The sequence below is a fragment of the Gallinula chloropus genome, assembly GCF_964237585.1.
Source record: "Gallinula chloropus genome assembly, chromosome: 4".
In the NCBI taxonomy this organism is placed as follows: Eukaryota; Metazoa; Chordata; class Aves; order Gruiformes; family Rallidae; genus Gallinula; species Gallinula chloropus.
The window spans coordinates 69,789,820-69,807,926 of record NC_140088.1 but is presented as its reverse complement, the minus strand read 5'-3'; the positions used below and the strand labels follow the sequence as shown (position 1 = coordinate 69,807,926).

General features: G+C 39.3%; 1 protein-coding gene across 5 annotated transcripts in view; it reads left to right on the top strand.

The window, feature by feature from the left end:
• PPP3CA (protein phosphatase 3 catalytic subunit alpha) overlaps positions 1–18,107 on the top strand; it is a 191,561-nt gene that overhangs the window by 146,517 nt on the left and 26,937 nt on the right. For all 5 annotated transcript variants that reach the window (XM_084264027.1, XM_084264025.1, XM_084264024.1 and 2 more), the window contains exons 5-8: positions 344–489; positions 2,452–2,591; positions 11,609–11,686; positions 13,534–13,628. In XM_084264027.1, coding sequence (XP_084120153.1) covers positions 344–489; positions 2,452–2,591; positions 11,609–11,686; positions 13,534–13,628 — 459 coding nt within the window. The remainder of the gene's footprint in view (positions 1–343; positions 490–2,451; positions 2,592–11,608; positions 11,687–13,533; positions 13,629–18,107) is intronic.

Here is an 18,107-nt window from a genome sequence, read left to right as displayed (position 1 = left end):
GGTGATAACACCATTGATGACAACCGTTTAGCAGACCATAGGCTTGCTGCATAGAATTCATGGCAGACCATAATAGTATATTGAATTGTTTGTTTACAGATTTTTAGAAAAATATTATAAACTTGGCAGAACTTTTATTAGTTTCACCTCAGACTCTGAAGACTTTTTCCCTCAGTCAATAACTATAATCCTAAAGAATGTTTTGCATCAGGAAAGCTTTGGTACAGTCCTCAGTGCAAGAGAAAGCAGTGAAAGCAAGATTGAGATATTAACTAGCATCCTAATTTCTTTTTCCCTCATAAATATTGATGGAACTTTCTGATACCATCTTGATCTTTAAAAGGTAAAATCAAATATTCAGAACGTGTATATGATGCCTGCATGGATGCCTTCGACTGCCTTCCTTTGGCGGCTCTGATGAACCAACAGTTCCTGTGTGTACACGGTGGCTTGTCTCCAGAGATCAACACCTTAGATGACATCAGAAAAGTAAGTCTGAGTAGTGCTCAGGTCTAATGAGTGAACAGTTAATCTCCAGCAGCTAAAACTTTAATCCGTTCTCACTGTTGTTCATTTATGTAAGATGCTTGTATGTCATTTTGACATTCATGTTGACATCATCACCTTTTAAAGGTCTTTTAAAATGGAACATAAAAGGAATTACCGCAATTAGTCATATTTTATTGAGGTGAGGAAATCACTAGCATCCAGTAAGACAAAAGAGTTACTGTCTTTGTGTTCTAAACAAAATAAATGTGTTAGGTATGTAAGTATTCAGGAGACAGTGCATACACAGCATTCATTTATTTTGAAGTATTATACACTAGCTCAGTGTAAGGGCAACAGCTGATGACTCTTTGCACCATGGTAGACATCTCTTCTCCAAAACAAGTGCAGAATTAAAAATGGTCTAGAAAAATCTCACAATACTTGAAATGCATAATAAAGCCCTACGGTATGGTTGCAATGAATATAGTCAGAGCAATGCTGTTATTTTAAAAGGAGTCAAAAGCTTCATTCTTGATAGGTCCTGCCACATTTTTAACAATCCTGCACTCAAGTAGCTAACAAATTGTCTAAGTGAGTCTTAATAAATTGATGCTTATGTGGTACTCTTGTGTTCTGAGAAGTTTCTCATAACTCTCATGAAAATTCAGGGAACAGTGTCAAACAGTTGCTTGACGTAATCTAGTGTCATTGCATGTTAACAAGATTCATTTTTTTCAGGTGTATTGTAAAAGACATCTCAGTTAATATTTCTAAGAGGAAGCATATAAACCCTTTATTCTTAGTATTTCCAGGAAAAAAAGAGACTTTCTTATTTCTTGATTGCAGTTTGAGACTTGCAAACATAGATACATACTTAGGAGCTTTTTAAAGTCACCAAAAGATAAAATATACTCTGAGGTTAACTTGGTCCTACCAAGAAATTAATACAGTTTAAAAAATAACAACTTGAGCCAGTAATTGCATGTTTTGGTTTAAAGCAATTAGATTAAGATATTAACTGCATTTTTAAAAATTACTGAATGTAAAGTTTTGTTTCTGAGGTAAAGGTTCACTATGTCATTAAGCAAAAATATTCTCTGCCTGAAAACTAGCTGGCTTTGCAACAGCATAATGGCAGAGTAGAGCTGTTTAGCTCTCAAATTGTAGATTAGGGTCACTCATATCTTCCCTTCCCCCCCTTCCCCCCCCGCCCCCCAAAGATTTATTCATCTGTGACAATCAGCAGGAAATTTTGCATATTTATGAATTGTTTTTTAATTTGAGCATATTCTAGTTACAAAAGCAGAGGAATACTTTTTTTTTTACTATTTCCCTATTTTGCTTTATTTTGCCTTATTTTACAGTATGATTCTGTATAAAATGATTTTTTAATACCAATAGTCAGGCAGAAAGAGAAGTTTTCAGCTGCTTAATTAGTCTTAAGGTTATGAGAGCAACAAGAATGTCATGGCATGATGCTGTAGTGCAGAGATGTTTTGGCATTTAAATACAATTTTTTGTGAAAACATTTTTAAATCAAATAGGGATTTGTGTTGAAATAACTACTGTATTTTTTTCTTGAGGTCCCTCATAAATTGAGTGCCAGGATGTTTGCAAACTCTTAAAAAAATGCTGTCTTCTCTCTCAACTGAAATGCTTTCCAAAAAATGTAGAAAAAAGGAAAAAAAATAGTATACACAAATTCACATAGAATGGGACTTCATTGTATCTCTTCATTTTGGGTTATATCTGTTCCTTCTCCTCTTGGCCAGGTTAGCAAGAAATGTTGTATTGTTGAAATCCATGGCTTTAAAGCTGAGAGCAACCCAAAGCTGAAAAAAAATAAAATCTATATATATTGCTTTGGGTCTTTGCCAAGCCATGGAATGAAAAATAGCTTCAGTGTTTCTGTAATAAATAGTTGAAAGAAGTTAGTATTTCTTTGTCTCCTATTTTTCTTAGTTAGATCGATTCAAGGAACCACCTGCATATGGACCTATGTGTGACATCCTGTGGTCAGATCCGTTGGAGGACTTTGGAAACGAGAAGACTCAGGAACACTTTACTCACAACACAGTCAGGGGCTGCTCGTACTTCTACAGGTGAATATTACGGTTTTGAGTGGGTTTCTGTACGTGACCTTGTTCTGGTTTTACAGTATAAATGTTTGCTTGACATTCATGGCACTAATTAGATAATTCAGCCTTTTTTTTCTGTAGGCTTGCCTGGTTTTCAGGTAAATTCGTGTTTGATTTATTTTCACCTGCAGCTGGGAAGACTTAAAATGACTTAATTTCATTCACCAAAGCCTATGAATTTTGTTTACTTCTGTTCCTGTAAGTTAGGGAATGAATGTGTCACTTACAAAAAGGGGTAGGTAACTACATCTCTAGTCTGAAAATGAAAACCTAATTTTGAGTGAAAGATGCCAGCACTGGAAAGCTCGCTACTTATTGCTCTGTGGCATGAGGGGAAAATTGTGAATTCCCACACAGAGGTATGTTTGGAGGTTTTTTCCCCCTCTCAGTTTTATCAAACTTTGTTTATGCTTGGGAATAGTTCTTCCTAAGGAATTTAGGATTTGAGCAGCATTGCTTAAATGGGACTGGCTAAGAACTGAAATGCAGAGAAGTACCTCTAATGTTCTTGCAGAAACGTTTATGGACTTGAATGCAAAGACATCAAGTTGTAATTTGTGTTGAAATTCTTTCTTTCTATTGATACTTGTTTATAGAATATAACTGTGAGAATATTCCTGAAAAAAGTAATAGCAATGGGGATAGAAGGCCATCTAAAGCAAATCTGGCATTAGTTTGTGACTATTTAAAGGAAGCTTTCTTCTCTTGTTTCTTTTCTGCTTAGTGGTAATTGTCCTTTAAGCATGGATTGGGGTGTTTTTTCTCTCTTTCTCTCTGTAAAGAGTCTGACAGCAGGGAGATTTTCATGGATTTTGGCCTTATTTTTGTTTGCTTGTTTGTTATGGTATTTGTGAACAATTTACAAGGACACCAGAGTAACAAACCTGGCTGGAGAGGAGGAGGTCAGATGGCAAATTGAGCAACATATCCAGTGAAATCTTTAGTAAAAAAAAATATTTTTATTCAGGAGAAGTGTGAAGATGCTATTGAAATGGTAAGAGGTTGTTGAACCTTTTGAAGGGAACAGCTCTGCTTCAGCCGGTGCTGGCGACAGGCGAATCTAAGTTTCCCCAACAAAGTCAGCAGAAGTGACAGATGAGCTCTTTTAGTTCTCTCTAGAAAGTCTCCCCTTGAATGTACCTGACCCGTAGCTGTTTAGTAATATGTCAAAAGTAAATCAATGGCTTCCACCAGTAACCAGGAGACAGAGCTGCTAGAATCAACCTCCTTGTTGGTAACATTAGCAGGAAGGTAACAGATGGTTTGACTTTTAGAAATTAGTTTTCCTAGTCCTTTCTTCGAGCCATAATTGCTTCTGTGTGGGGATGGGTGGAGAACAAAGTGCCTTGTGCTGCAGCCTGGGCTGCCGGCACGCACCTTTTATGGGCAAATCACACCGCCGCCTTCGGATCGATAACGTCTGGAAGGTGCTCGATAAATGTGTTTGGTCTCATGATGAAAGAAGGTGTCAAACTGTTGCAAACAATTGATCTGTGCGGAAATGGGCTTATGGCTCTGAGGGCTAAAATCATTCCTCTTCCTCTCAGCAGCAGCACCAAAGGCTGGAGCATGCCTGGGACTCCCAGGCACTGCTCGCTGCAAACAGTGAGTAATTGCAGTTTCCCCTCATGAACCTCTCTTATGAAAGTGAGAAGCCTTGCAAATATCTCTTGTGCTAAGACACAGGGCTTATTATGTACTAGAAGAACTTAAAGATTTTAAGTGGGTCTGGTTGTTTGGAGTTTCTTTTCCTGAGCTCCATTTCTTACAATTACCATGAAATTTTCAAGAAATATTTATTGGTTTCCTTCTGAAAATGTATCAGATGTAGTCTATGTTGTGACTTGTATTCAGAAAAGTTTGTGTTTCAGGAAGAGAGGAAATATTTGGAAGATATCGAAATGCCCATTCATGTGTGAGGGACCTGTAACTCCTTAATGACATGAGCAGACAACTAGCTTGGAGTCACGTTATCTGAGATTATGTGAAGGCAAACGTTACTCTCTTTCTTTTTAAGATGTGCCTAGTCACTTCCCAAAGGTCGCTAATTGCTTACATAATGATAATCCATGGCAAAAAAACCTTATCCATTGGTGTGCAACATCCAGTTTTGCTTGCCTTATCTAGTTACTTCTTGAGAAAAGGAGCAAATTTCCTTAAACAGCCAGCTCAACTTGTAAAGGAAGGACTGAATTATGCAGTCCTCCTTCAGGAATGTCTGCTGATAGGATGGACTTTGTTTATTCTTCAGAAAATAAAACTTCTTAGTGTCTGTAGTCATTTCCAGAAAGGAAAGTAAAAGATAACAGTGGGCATTTTAAAGGAAGATGGGGAAGATTTCAGACACGCATGAGCCAGGGAAATGATTTCTAAATGATTAAAATCTCTTAATCCATTGCAGGAAATAACTGTGATACATAATTTTCATTTTATCAGGCACGTTCATTATAATGGTGAATTTCAAGTGACTTTTCTCTGATTTAAAGTTATTTCCTGTAACAAACTGCTGTGTACACACAAGAAGTTAATGGGACTTTCCTATTCAGGAGTACATTAGATCTTCTCCATTCAGTCAAAACTAATTTGTGAGATTTTGAGCTATTTGTATGAGCTAAATATATGAGAAGGCACAAAGACTGTAGGTTATCGTGGTCTTATAAGCTTTCCACTGCATTCTTAGATGATCTCTCACGTACAGCAAATCAAATTTCAAACTGATCAAGTTTTTCTTCAAGAAATTTCCTTTTCTGTAGAGTTCTTGAAACTTTTATGGCTAGCACTACAAAATGTCAGGTCTTGAAACTACAGGCCTAACCTGTCATTTAGTGATACAAAGAATAGTCAGCTTAATTTTCAAGAGTGCTAAGAGTCAACACTTAATGCATGCCTTTCGCATCCAGCAGCATTTTACAGTGTGAATTGTCAAAATTCATGGATCCTTGGAAATAGCAATATCACAATGCCAGACTGGAACGTAACTGAAATTTAGGTAATTCTTGGCAATTTATTGAAGTTCTTTGTTCACCTCTAAGTGAATAAAGAGCAATAGCAATGAGATTTCATTTCCACTTTTCTGAAATTTAAAGTTGTTTGTCTTTCGAAGTCATGGTCATGTTGGATTCAATTTAGTGAAAAAAGTAGAAATCATTAATAGAGTGCTAGTTGTGAGAGTTGTTTTTCAATTACAGGTTAAGTGGAGCTTTTCCTTCATCCTTACCCATAGAAAATAATGTTGCATTCAGGGAAAGTTATGAACAAGAGGGAACTAATTTGCCCCTGAGTGATTCCACCAGATTTTTCAGCTGATTCAGACAGTGAAGAATTTCCCTCTTTGTTTATCAGTTTATCCAGTTTTGCCTTGAATTTATTTAGAGAATATTTATTTGTGTTTTGCCGGTTGCACTGATCTTGCCAATGACCCATTTGCACTTGTTTCTTGGACTAGTGGTACAGTAACTCACGCGTTTTCATAAGAAACATATCTAATTTGGCAAGATGTTCTGCTGCTTATCTTGAGAACGGCTTCTTTCACTGAACTGAAAGTTTGAAGAAGTCAGCTTGACTTTCTCTCTGAAAATAATATTAACTTAGGGCGAAACAGACACTAACTGGGTTTAGGCAATCGTTGAGTCGGGAGAAAACTCCCTCCTTTCTAAGCCATCCCAGGATGGGGGTTGTTATCTTTCCCATAAGATAGCTGAAGAATTAAAATGTTCTTTCAATTGCATTTGGACAAACCAACTATGGGCATGCATGGTCCTAACCGTGAAAAATTGTGATTGGATCTATACTCAGCTTGTTTAATTTCCTTTGTGTTTGCATCACTGAGTTAATTAGCAGTGTTTTATTCTATAAGGAGTATATCAGGGGCTTCCTACCAGGGGTAAGCACATGTGCAAGCTTGAGATTCACTTTCTGGGATCACTTATGTGTATAAGTCTTGGTTTATTGCAGACTGTTACCAAGAGCATGAGAGTGGTGTGAGACTGGTCAAAGGCAATGGATGGCCTCAGAAATAGAGCAGACACTCTGAAGTTTTCTGCAGGCATGGTGCTCCAGCTTCTCATGCTTTCTTTGTGAGTTTAATATGAATTCTTCAGGAACACTGAGCTTTATAAAGTTGTTTGGCTGTTGGCTACATTTTTTCCTGTTTTTATAAAATATAACAAACTAAGTCAGAAATGGTTAGCAATGACAAGAGTGACTAGTAGGGCAGACTCCTCTAAGAACTTAATGTCCCAGCCTTGGACAGCAGTGGAATGGTTTGGCCTTACAGATGCTCTGGGATAGAATAATAGTTTTGGCTCTGCCAGCACTTCATTTCAGTGGTTTGCTCTCCGTGGGTGCTTAGTTTGTAAGTATGCAAGGACTAGAGAGATGACCGCTAAAAGGTTTTGAAGACTGTGGTGGTGTGTTTTACCTGAGGGTGTGAGGCACAGTTGTATGAATGCTTTGGGTTTTTTGAGGGATTTTTTTTTTTCAGTAACAGCATTTTAAACAGATTCTATTGTCTGCTTTTCCATTCTTCCTTCTCCCAGGCCAAATGGTTTTTGCTGCCCTCACATTATCTGCCCAGCTGTATTGGTAGAATTGCTGGTGTGCACCATCAGATCTGGGAACACATCCAATTTTAAAAAGAATGACTTTGCAAAAAAAAAAGATGGGTGTTTTATTTGTTCTAATCCCATGCAATGTCCAGCTCTGCTTCTCAGTGCAGCTCCACAGACAGCACAGCTAAGGGTAAGAAAAAGCAGGTGGAGAGAGAGGTGTGGGGAGCTGCCTCGGGTAGCAGAGCAGCAGAAGCATTTCCATTAGCCTTTGGAGACTGAAGTGTGAGGTCAATGAATGCCCCTTTTTATATGCACATGCAGTCTTAAAGAATTTGCATGTCCTCTTTTTAAAGAAACATTGGGCTTCTGCCCACCAAAACCAAACCATTAATTCCATCCAGTTTTTCCAGTTGTTAGTGGAAGAGCAACTTGTAAACATGATGCTGTTTTGGTTCACATTTGCAAAGTATTGCTTCTCCTTCAAAACGGCACAGAAGTAATCAGTGATCATGCAAAAGAGACCTCAGGACTAGTAACTGAGGCATGAGACATTTTAATGAAAAAAAAAAAAGATGCCAAAATAGGGAATATCAGCCTCATATTATACTCCATGGAGAATAACATCTTGCTAGCTTAGTGGTGGGGTATTTTGTTTTCTCTGTGAGTCACTGCTCTTCCATGATTCAGCATGACACATGAAGTGCAGGCAGAAGGCTGGGTTGTTCTGGAAAAGCCTGTTGCGTGGGGGGGTTCTGTTTGTTTGTTTTCCCTCTTGGCCAACTGCTTTATTTCTGGCTCATCTGAATTACTGTCTGGGCTCTGCAAAGCAGAGTGAGGAGAAGAATGTTTCTGGTAGGGTAACAATCAAAAAAACCTGGTAGGGAATTTGATTACAAGATGATAATTTTAATTAGAAAGATTGGGGGGGGGGGGGGAATCCAAGCAAAAGTCTTTTCTGTAAAAACTTGTTTCTGCTAAATCCTGTCATAATCTCTGTTTTGTTGGCATTTTACTGGGTGTCCTCCTGTTTACCTGGAGGGCATGTATTTTTGTGTTGTGGAATACTCTTTAATAAGAACCTGCATTTGGGCAAGAGCTAACTGATTTCAAGAAAGTGCTGGAAATTAAAGCCCTGTATTTATTGTCACAACTGGTATACCATATGTAATAGCCACGTATAGTGAAATCTCTCTCTCCCCAGTTCTTGCTTTAATAAGGAGCTGAAGAAAAATACTTGAGAGCTGCTTTGCCTTTTTCAAAATAAATTATCCAGATAGACTGCTCGTGGGTTGTAGTGGTCTGTGGAATAAGAGTGCTTGTGCATTACAGGTACCATGCCATTCACTTAGAGGACAAGGTGACAGCCAGATTTATTTTTTTTGAGGGGTGCATGTATGTATTTGCGTGGAACACTACATGGCATGTCTGCCTTTGCAGGTGTGGGGTCTGTAGATTGGCCCCTGTAGCCAGGTTTTGGTAGTCGAAGTCTATTTTGCATGGTTTCATGAAGAATAAGATAATAAAGGAATAATAAAAAAAGCCCACCCCACCTTTTGTACTTTGAATGGAAAGCAGAACCTATCATGCCTATTTAGCAGCATTTTTTACCGCTTCATTATATCTTCTTTAAAAGCAGTACTTAACACTGGGTGAAAAGAATACTATGGGAAAAAAAAGTAATAGGCTAGACATTTTGAGCAGCTGCACTGATAATGAACATAATCAACTGTCTATCAGATTTTTCTTTACAGACCCCGGTTTTCAGAAGTTAATGTAAAAATTTCTAAACAAAATGTACCATAAGTCTACATTTAGTCACAATTAATTATGAAAAGAAACGTATGCAAATTAGTTCTCATTTGCCAGTGGTTTGAATGGCAGCCTGTCAGCATTTGAGATAGCTGCAGTTGCCAAAACGATACCCCACGTATTTGGGAATTGAAATTATTTTATACTGGCAACCTTTTTAGTCAATTCCAAATACCAAACCTGTGACTGAGAAAATATGCTAGATGGGTCAAGTCCAAAACCAGCGATATACCGTTCCATTGGGTTTGTAGCCTCTAGCTGCAAATGACATTTCAGCCTCAAATACCCAGGAAGGTTGGAAGTGAGCAGTATCATTTCTCTTGGGTAAATGAAAGAAGACGATGCATTAGATTTTGCATGATTTATTCCCCCCCTCCGCCCTTCCCCCCCATGAATTTTCATCTTTCATGTATGAGGTTAGAAACTGATGGGGCTGTTGAGTGATTGCAAGTGGGCTCTGAAGGTGGTCCATGAAATCATGGCTGGCACAGCAGGTGTTTAGTTGAAATTATTTTTACTTTTTTTTTAACTTGATTGGTATGTTTAGCAACAGCTTTTATTTAAGTATTTTGCGTAACAGCACTACTGTGTGACTGCATCTTGGCCCTGAGGTACTGCACAACAGTGTGCCTTTGCCAGGGGTCTTCAATAACACATCCAGTGCAGTAACATAACACCTGTGTGTGAATTACACTTGGAGATTCAGAGACCCTCTGGGTTTGTTTGTGTTACTTTCAGGCACACTGCCAGCCCATCATGCTGCAGAAGCAGCACAGAAGTGATCATGGAGATGCCTTAGTATTTTCACCAACACCTTGTGTTGTTGTGTCCTTTAAGCCTTTCTGACTCTTCTGTTACTTGAACTATGAGAGACTTCAATCATGAGCCGAGGGAATTACAGCATCTACATGCCCTGTCCTGGGACTCAAATACAGGAAAAAATCTGTCTCCTGGTCCCAGCCTCAGGTCACTTCCACTTGGAAGGCAGCCCAAGTCTCCACCCGTGCCAGCCTGCCTCTCCACCACACTGACTTTGGAGCTGGGGTGCTTGGAGCCGGTCAGGCTCCCGACAGACATAGGGGCACAAACTCCTGCTCCCAGACAGCTTATCTTGTTGATGATTTGCAGGCAACCTGTTGTACTGGAAGTAAATTCAGATGATGATGGGTGATGGTAACGCTGGTTTTCTGCCTAGGTTTAATATTTTAAGCACAGCTTCTTTAAGCCACTGGCAGGAATGGAGCTAATACCATGCTGCATCTCTGCCAGCGAGGAACGTTAAATTCAGAAGTGCCTTTCAGACATAGGGTCACCAGCCTTCAGGGATGTGGATGAGGCCACCTGCTACCTCCCAGGGGTGCCCACATCCCACCCAGCTGAAAGGTCATGAAACATAAAGCAGTCAGCTGCACAATTACTTGGTTTAGAGAGTGGGAAATAAGTCTGGATAATGCAAACCAGAAATGGCCCAAAGAGGGACAAAAGGGAAGAACTTGAGACTCTTTCCCACCCTTTAGATGTTTTTAAGTGGCCTGGTAAGGTTTTACCAATTATGTTAGGTTTTTGCTTTCATGGGCTCAGTATTAAATTACTAACAACAGAAGAGAGGTTTTTGCTCCCTGTCTTGAAATTATAGATGGCCGCCTTGCATGTTATCCTTCAGTACAGGCATGGAGAGTCATCAGTGGTTTCAAAACAAGATGAAAGCAGTCATCACAGAAAAAACAAAACTTATTTTTGAAAGCAAGAAAATGGAGACATTTTAAGTTCTGTAGTATCCATGTGGGTATAATTTTAAGTAGGTTTTCTCTGAAAACTTAGTATTTCACACTTGTGCTGTCAAAACTGAATTTGGGATATGTTGTTTGGGGGTTTTTGTATGTGGTTTCCATATGTGTTCAGCGTCTTAAACAGCAAGAGTGGTTTTCACAGTGCTGAGGTGGTAAGAAAGGGCTCCTCAGCTCTCCTGGAAAGCAACACATGCATTGAAAAATATGCTAGAGATTCCTCTATCACCTTTTTCACTTCATGATTTTGTTTTCACTCACAGTAGAATGCATCCTGGAAAGTTATATTCAGCGGGCACCCAAGATTTACATTTTAGGTTGCCAAGGGGAAAGACAAATCTTGTTTATCAAGAAGATAAAGTTCAGAAGGTCAAACATCTCCAGTTTGGAGACTGACTTGCCTTTCTTCTTTTTGCCTTTCTCCCTCTCTTTCTGCATGCCAGTTTTCTTATCCAGTGCCCTGAGCAGCCTGTGCACACTGTACTGAGCAGGCAGGGAAGTTTTATGTCACAAACAACCGTTGCCTCACATTTCTCTTTTCTGAGCACATCAAATCTTAAAGTATAATAAAAGAAATTACTTTCTTTTCTGACAAGCAGTAAGGCGATCGTTGTTATGTAATAAATTGCAGCTTCACAGTGTTCCTCTCCACACAGTTATGGGGTGGGATTAAAAAAGGTGCTGCTGCAAGTGTTGTCCCTGCTGAAACGTGCCTGCAGAGCAGGAGCTGTTTTCATGAATGATGTATGTTGGATGAAACATTTTTTGAAAGCTAGAGCTAAATGTGATGCTTCTGATAATGCCACAATAAGCTGTTGTTATTTTCTCCCAACAGTTACCCAGCTGTATGTGAATTCTTACAGCACAATAACTTGTTATCTATACTCCGAGCTCATGAAGCCCAGGATGCTGGGTAAGTATGTGGAGGGTGAGGGGCGCTAATGATGAATAATGACTTACCATTGTCACATAGAGGAAGGAAAGAAAGAATACCTGAGTGGGAATGACCTGGAAAACTTAAAATTAAGTTAGAACAGCTCTCGCTTTCTATTAAAGTTCTGAAAACAGACCCTGGCATTAGAATGCCTTTTACCTGATTATTACCAAGTTACAGGACTTCGTGAATTCTCATATATCCTACTTGCGTAGACTTAGTGATTTTAAGTGGCATAAAATGACAAAAAAAAAGTGAGCTGGATCGCAAATTTGGGAGGGAAAACAAATTCATCTCAGCATCACACTGATTGCCACAATGCCTGGGAAGTGATTTGGCTCATGAAGGCCAGAACTGTCATTTAAGTCTTTCACACCTACCTGAAACTCCTAAGCCTACTGGTTTTATGCTTTATCAAGAAAACAGACTTGTGGGACTCAATAACCAAAAATGATCTTATGCAAGAGTATCAGTAATGAGTTTAAGGAGTTTATTAAGGCACTGTGTGCAAAAACAATCCAGGTCAAGCACTGGGTGTTGTTGATGGTTCCCTCATGGCACTATTGCTAGCGTAAGATAGAATTTTTAATGCTGCTGAAAAAATTATTAAAAATTATCTATTCATTGAAATGTATCATACTTGTGAGGTTTTAATGAAGGATTGGTATCTGAATAAAAAGCTTGGTATATCTTGCATAAATTATTAAAGTGTTTTTTTGGAGGTAAAAACTTTACCCAACCTGAATAGTAATAAAAGATAAAGTAGCAAGATTGTAGGAATGAGGTTGATATTCACTCTGCATATGAAAAGCTATTCTGAATATTTGAATTGTCACATACTTAAAAACCTCAATGCAATTAAAAGCGAGCTATTACTCTGCCAAAAATAACTGGCATGAAATACCCATGGGTAATGAAATTTCATTTTTGTTGCATTGGTTTCCAATAAAGGGTGAAAATAATATTTTGTGGAAGGGGTTGCACTGAAACCATTGTACAGTACATGTATCCACTATTGTGGATGTTTGCCATATTCTTCCATTTCTTGTAGCTGAAAGTGAAGGAGCAGTATTTGGTGTTACTTGTGTCTTAGTGAGACAGAAGTACTCTTTGGTTGGTATGCTTCCATTTACTTGCAGGTTTAATGCTCGATTGATTATATGTTGGTCCAATTAGTCTTTTATTTTCATGAAGCAGCAGGGTTAGGGAATGAAAACACAGAAGCTATTAATAAAGTGGCTAATATACTGGATGAGGTTAGGGGCAGCACTGGAAATACCTGACCCCCTGCTTCCCCTTCCCTTCTTACACTTTGCATCTCCCCTGTCCTTGCCATCACTTGCATGCCCAGGGAGGGCAGGGGGCTGGAGAGTCACAGGGGACGCGCACTTCTCTTCTGAAGGCAGTCCTGTGTGTCTCCGAGGCGTGTGCTGGGGGTTGCCTTCACCCACAGTCCCCTGGCAGGAAAGCCTGGGAATGTTGCGGGGCACATGCACGTGTAGGCTGTCTGGCTCCAGGGATGGGCACAGAGTGAATTTGTAACAAACCCCACCCCTGGCACACTGCGTTTCAGATGGAGACACAGCATTCGAGTGTGGCATGGATCCCTGGCCGTCCCAAGTGGATATAAGGAATGACCCTGCAGGAATTCTTACTTTTTTTTTTTTTTCCATGGCTTTAAAACACACATATGCCTGTTTTTCTCCCTTGGCATTTGTTAGCAGTTGGTGCAATTAATGTACTTGGGTTTTTTGCAGTATTATTTGGTCAATGGCAAACACAAATGCAGCTTTAGGCAATAATTAGTATCTTCTCTTTCCCTTCAGGTATCGTATGTACAGGAAAAGCCAAACAACAGGCTTCCCTTCACTAATCACAATTTTTTCAGCACCAAACTATCTAGATGTATACAATAACAAAGGTAAGAATTTAATTCCTGCTAATATACAGTACTGTACTACTCTTTACTGCAATATACTGCAGTGGTTTTTCTTTTTCACTCCTTTATATATTAGTTCATGCCCATTCAATTTATTACATAATACAAATGTAATTAAATTTATTACAGGCAGATGTATGTCCTTGAATATAGCTGTAGATTCAAATCTGCCCTAGGATATTTTCTGTCTTTTGACTGCAAGTTATTAAGTTCACAGGAAGCAAAACTGAAAACAGCTGTATTAACTAAGAGAAGTAAGCTAAGAAATGCTGTGGGTGAGATGTTCAGAGCCTAGTGTTTCTTGTAATTAATTATTTGTCCCTTTGCTCCTTTCCAATAAAATTCATGGAGTTTGTATATTCAAGCCCTCTAGCTAGCTATCAAACTCTGACAAATCATCAGTGGATAAAGCATGGGATAGATATTGCCCAAATGCCTTTATGTTTTGGGTTTTTTAATCATGTAAAAACCATTATGTAGGAAATGAAGTATCATTAGCCAAAAAAACCCACCAAAAAACCCAACAAAGCCTCTACTGCACAAGCAAGGTATCACTGGTCATTCTATAAAGATTTTACTGAATACAACTGTTTGCAGCTTCTCTGAGTTTATTAGTTTATTGCATTCCCTGAAATCTCCTCTAATGAACTGGGGAGGAAAAAAAAATCCTGTTTCTAAAAATAAAGCATTCCAATAAACCTGTCTTCCTACATCTTGAAATGAGCAGTAATGTTTGCTTTCTCCTGTTCCCAGTAAAGCTAGCATTATTTGTGTTCCTCTGCAAGCAAAACAAAATTACTATTTTTTTTCTCAATGATATTCTTGAAAGTAGCTCCACTGCAAAGAGATCAGTCTTTCTTGAGAAGAGACGGTTTTAATTTGGATTCTTGCCTGCATAGGAAGTAAGCAATATTTTCTTAAACTTGCAAAAGAAAGCTTCTGCAGGCATCAAGTTATATTGTAAAACTCGTAATCTAAAAGCTGTTTTGCCATGAGCTGTATGCAAGGGAAGGGAACACCTCCCTTTCAGATAATGAAGTTTGTAGGTTTTGGTGTTCTTAACATGTGTGGGAAAATTAATTAAAGCATTATGCAAAAAAAACCCCAATCCAACCATGCAAGCAGAGCTAACAGGAGCTACTTTCACAAAAGTAAATAATGCACAGGGACTCTGCTAGCAACCCAGAAAGTGCAGGATGAAACAAGGAATGAGTTACTTCTTTGGCAGCATTGTCGGAGTTGGTGGAAAAGTGTGATGGTTTTCCAGGTTGGCTGCTTTGGGTCGTGGGCAGACTGGTGATGGGCCTCCACAAGTAAGGTGGCATCTTTTGTTCCTTAATACATGTCGGCAGTTCTGTGCACACGAAGGCAGTGGGTGAGCAACGTGAGATTTTGGTCTTTTGAAACCACAAAGTTTGGACAGTGAAGTCCCACTCCCTTATCTCTGTGTCAGAAGAGGGTAATTTCCCTTGTCCCAGTATCCTCTCCTGTGGTAGGGAGGTCTTCAAACTGGTGGAAAGCCTTCTCCAGTGAAAAGCTGTAGGCCAGCTGCTGAGAGGCGCTGGTTGTCTGTGGTCAGAGCTGACGCTGGGGCACGCTGCTGGCGATACGTGCTTTGAGTGAGCACAGGCAAATCAACAGTGGTCCGGGGTCAGCACCGGTGTGCCACTCTTTAATGTATGACTTGTTGTAAATTTAAAGGCTGACCTTTAGCAGGTTCATAATGAATTTCTGTTGGGTTTAACTGCCTCTTTTTCTCTCATTAGAAGTTTTGACACATTATTTCGTGTGACTGATTGCACTGGCTCTTGGCATTTAAAGTACATCATGCATAGTTTTTCATGCTGCATTGCTCATGCAGCTTCATCTGGATAGCATTTGGGTGCTTGCTTCCCTCTTCAAAAAAGAAAAATATACACCATAATCTTCAGTCGGTCTAAAACATGGCTTTTTGTTGGCTTCCTTGGTTTGCAGCAGATGAATTAACTAAGGACGTGGAGCTTCTGACCGGCTGACTTCACGAACACAGGAAGGCTTTTCTAGACAGAAAGGTTACAGGACAGTTGCTCTAGCTGGCTCCTTAGGCACTGGCGCAGAACCTGGTTGATTTTTACAGATCATTTGGGATTTTGGTTACTGTCAGTCCTTGAAGGAGGAGTTACTCTCCTACTAAGTGCCTTCCTTGCTAGTTTGCATTCTTAGTATGTATCCTGTTGTCACTCAGCTAATAAAGTCATCCTAAATAAATTCCTGAGAGAATTTATCTCCCACTGGTATGAACAGGTCATTTTTAAATGCAGTGTTGTTTAAGATAAATGTATTTTTTTAAAAAAAAGCTGCAAGGGGATAGGAATGCTCATTTTCTGTCCCAGGTTGATAATTCTCAGACGAGATAAAGCAGATGTGTTTTCTTGTACTTCTTGAAAGCACTTCAGAAGGCCCAGGTTTTGTTGCCAGCTTTATGCAAGGGCTTAGTTGGTCCCCTCTGGAGAGCAGCCACTAGGATCAGGCAGATACAAAGAGCAGCAGGGAGACAACATTTCTAGAGCAAAAGGAGGTCCAGCAGGAGCAACTGAAGATAAGTTACAGCATATCTACTGTTAATAACGCTGCTGTGCACCCTGTGCTTGGGCTGTTTCACAGTTATCATGAGAATCTCTTGGGGCTTTGGTGCACTGGATTCTGAAGGGAGTTTTCTGTGTCCTTTTGGTTTCTGGCCATTGCTGCTTGAAGGCTGCATGAGTAATTTGTCTGTCATGTGGCTGCTGGTCCTGTCACAACCCCAGCCCACACACATGCACAACTTTGGGTGCCAAAGTTAGGTTTTTCAATTAGGAGGCTCCTGTGAGGGGTTCCCTGTGTAGTTAATGGAGACCAAGAGTTATACTTTCAGGGAGTGATTCATAGACCTAGAAACTGCTTAGTTATGGGGACCCTAGTGTCCCTCCTCTTTTCAAGACTATCCTTTTTTGTTATGTTTATTAATGCCTTCCATGTTCATAATAACAGAGAACATTGACAACGGGGAGGAATTTATGCACATGTTTTTTGACAAATTTGGAGCTTCTGTTCAGTATTTTTGTAGCTTTCTCAAACATTTCTGCTCTCACTTCTATTATTAAACGACATAAAGAAAAAGATACTTTTAGGTCATTGCTAAAACCTCCTAGAAGAAATACTGGTGCATTGATGATTTTCTAAGACTATTCCTTTTGGAAATGAAAACTCCTCCTGCGAGATGATTGATGTTAATTGGATTGTGATAGTTACCTGTGACTTCAGGGCCTGGAAAAAGGTTGTACTGATCAAGACACTTAGAAAGTTGCATAAGTACATACAGGTTTACCCCTGGATTCAGGGGTGCCCATCACCAGGAAAAATTCTCTATAGCAACAAAGTAAGAGGGAGCGAAAACTCACTGCATTGCGTGATCTCCTGGCCTTGTAGTGTCTAAACTTTCATTCCCACATTTCATATTTCTTAATGCCTTAATTAGTGCTTGCTGTAATGCTGTTCCTTCCACAACAAAACAAAGCAAGTAAAAGAATTTACAGAAGTTCTACAGAGGCAGGCAATTTATTTGTAAATCATTGGCAATACTTCTTATTTCAGTGTCTGGCTGTCAGTTCTGTAAGTGCATGCTTTTTGGCTGAGTGAACAATTTTAACTAGCTGTCTAAAGACAGACTATTATCTTTTGAACATTTTTAAAAGATTAGGCTTCGTAGTGGTGAGAGAACCACCAGAGAAGCAATCCGAAGCTATTGAAAAAAATAACACGATGTCTCTTCCAACGTGCTGCAGTGCACATGTGGTCTTGCTGAAAAGAAAAGCAGATGATGAAGGAAAGAAAGTATGTAGGGGAGTTTGGGATCCTAGAAAAATCAAAACCAGCTGTACATCAGGACGCTTTATAACGTACCAGATTAAGTAGTGTATCTATGAAGTGTGTATAACAAGCATCAGTGTGTGACATACCATAGATATGGGTTATGATCCAAATGGATCTAACAGGAAAATTATTTTCCTATTGGAAAAAGGCAGAGTAATGCACCTGGTAAAGAAGGGTGATCTTTGAGAAATAATAGCAATAGAAAATTGGCGTAACCTTCTGTTTGCCCTATCAGTTTTCTTTATTGCTTTATCTCTGCTGTCATGATGAGGCCCTGTCATGGAAACGAAAGCTTTTAAAGAGGAGCTGTCAGGGTATCTAGGCCATCTCATTGCCAACACAGAGAAGTTTGCCACAGATATTTTTGCTGGTCTATTGACAAAATCTTGAATGCTACCGCACTGTTTCTTTGAAGAGGCAATTGTACATGTATAATAAAAATCTTCAGAATCTTATAAAAGAAGGCTTTTGCAACTGCAATTAGCCCCTTTTCTGTACTAGATTATTTACATCATTACCTTGTATAGCAGATATTTTTTTTCTTTGATAATGTCAAAACTCCTTAAACAT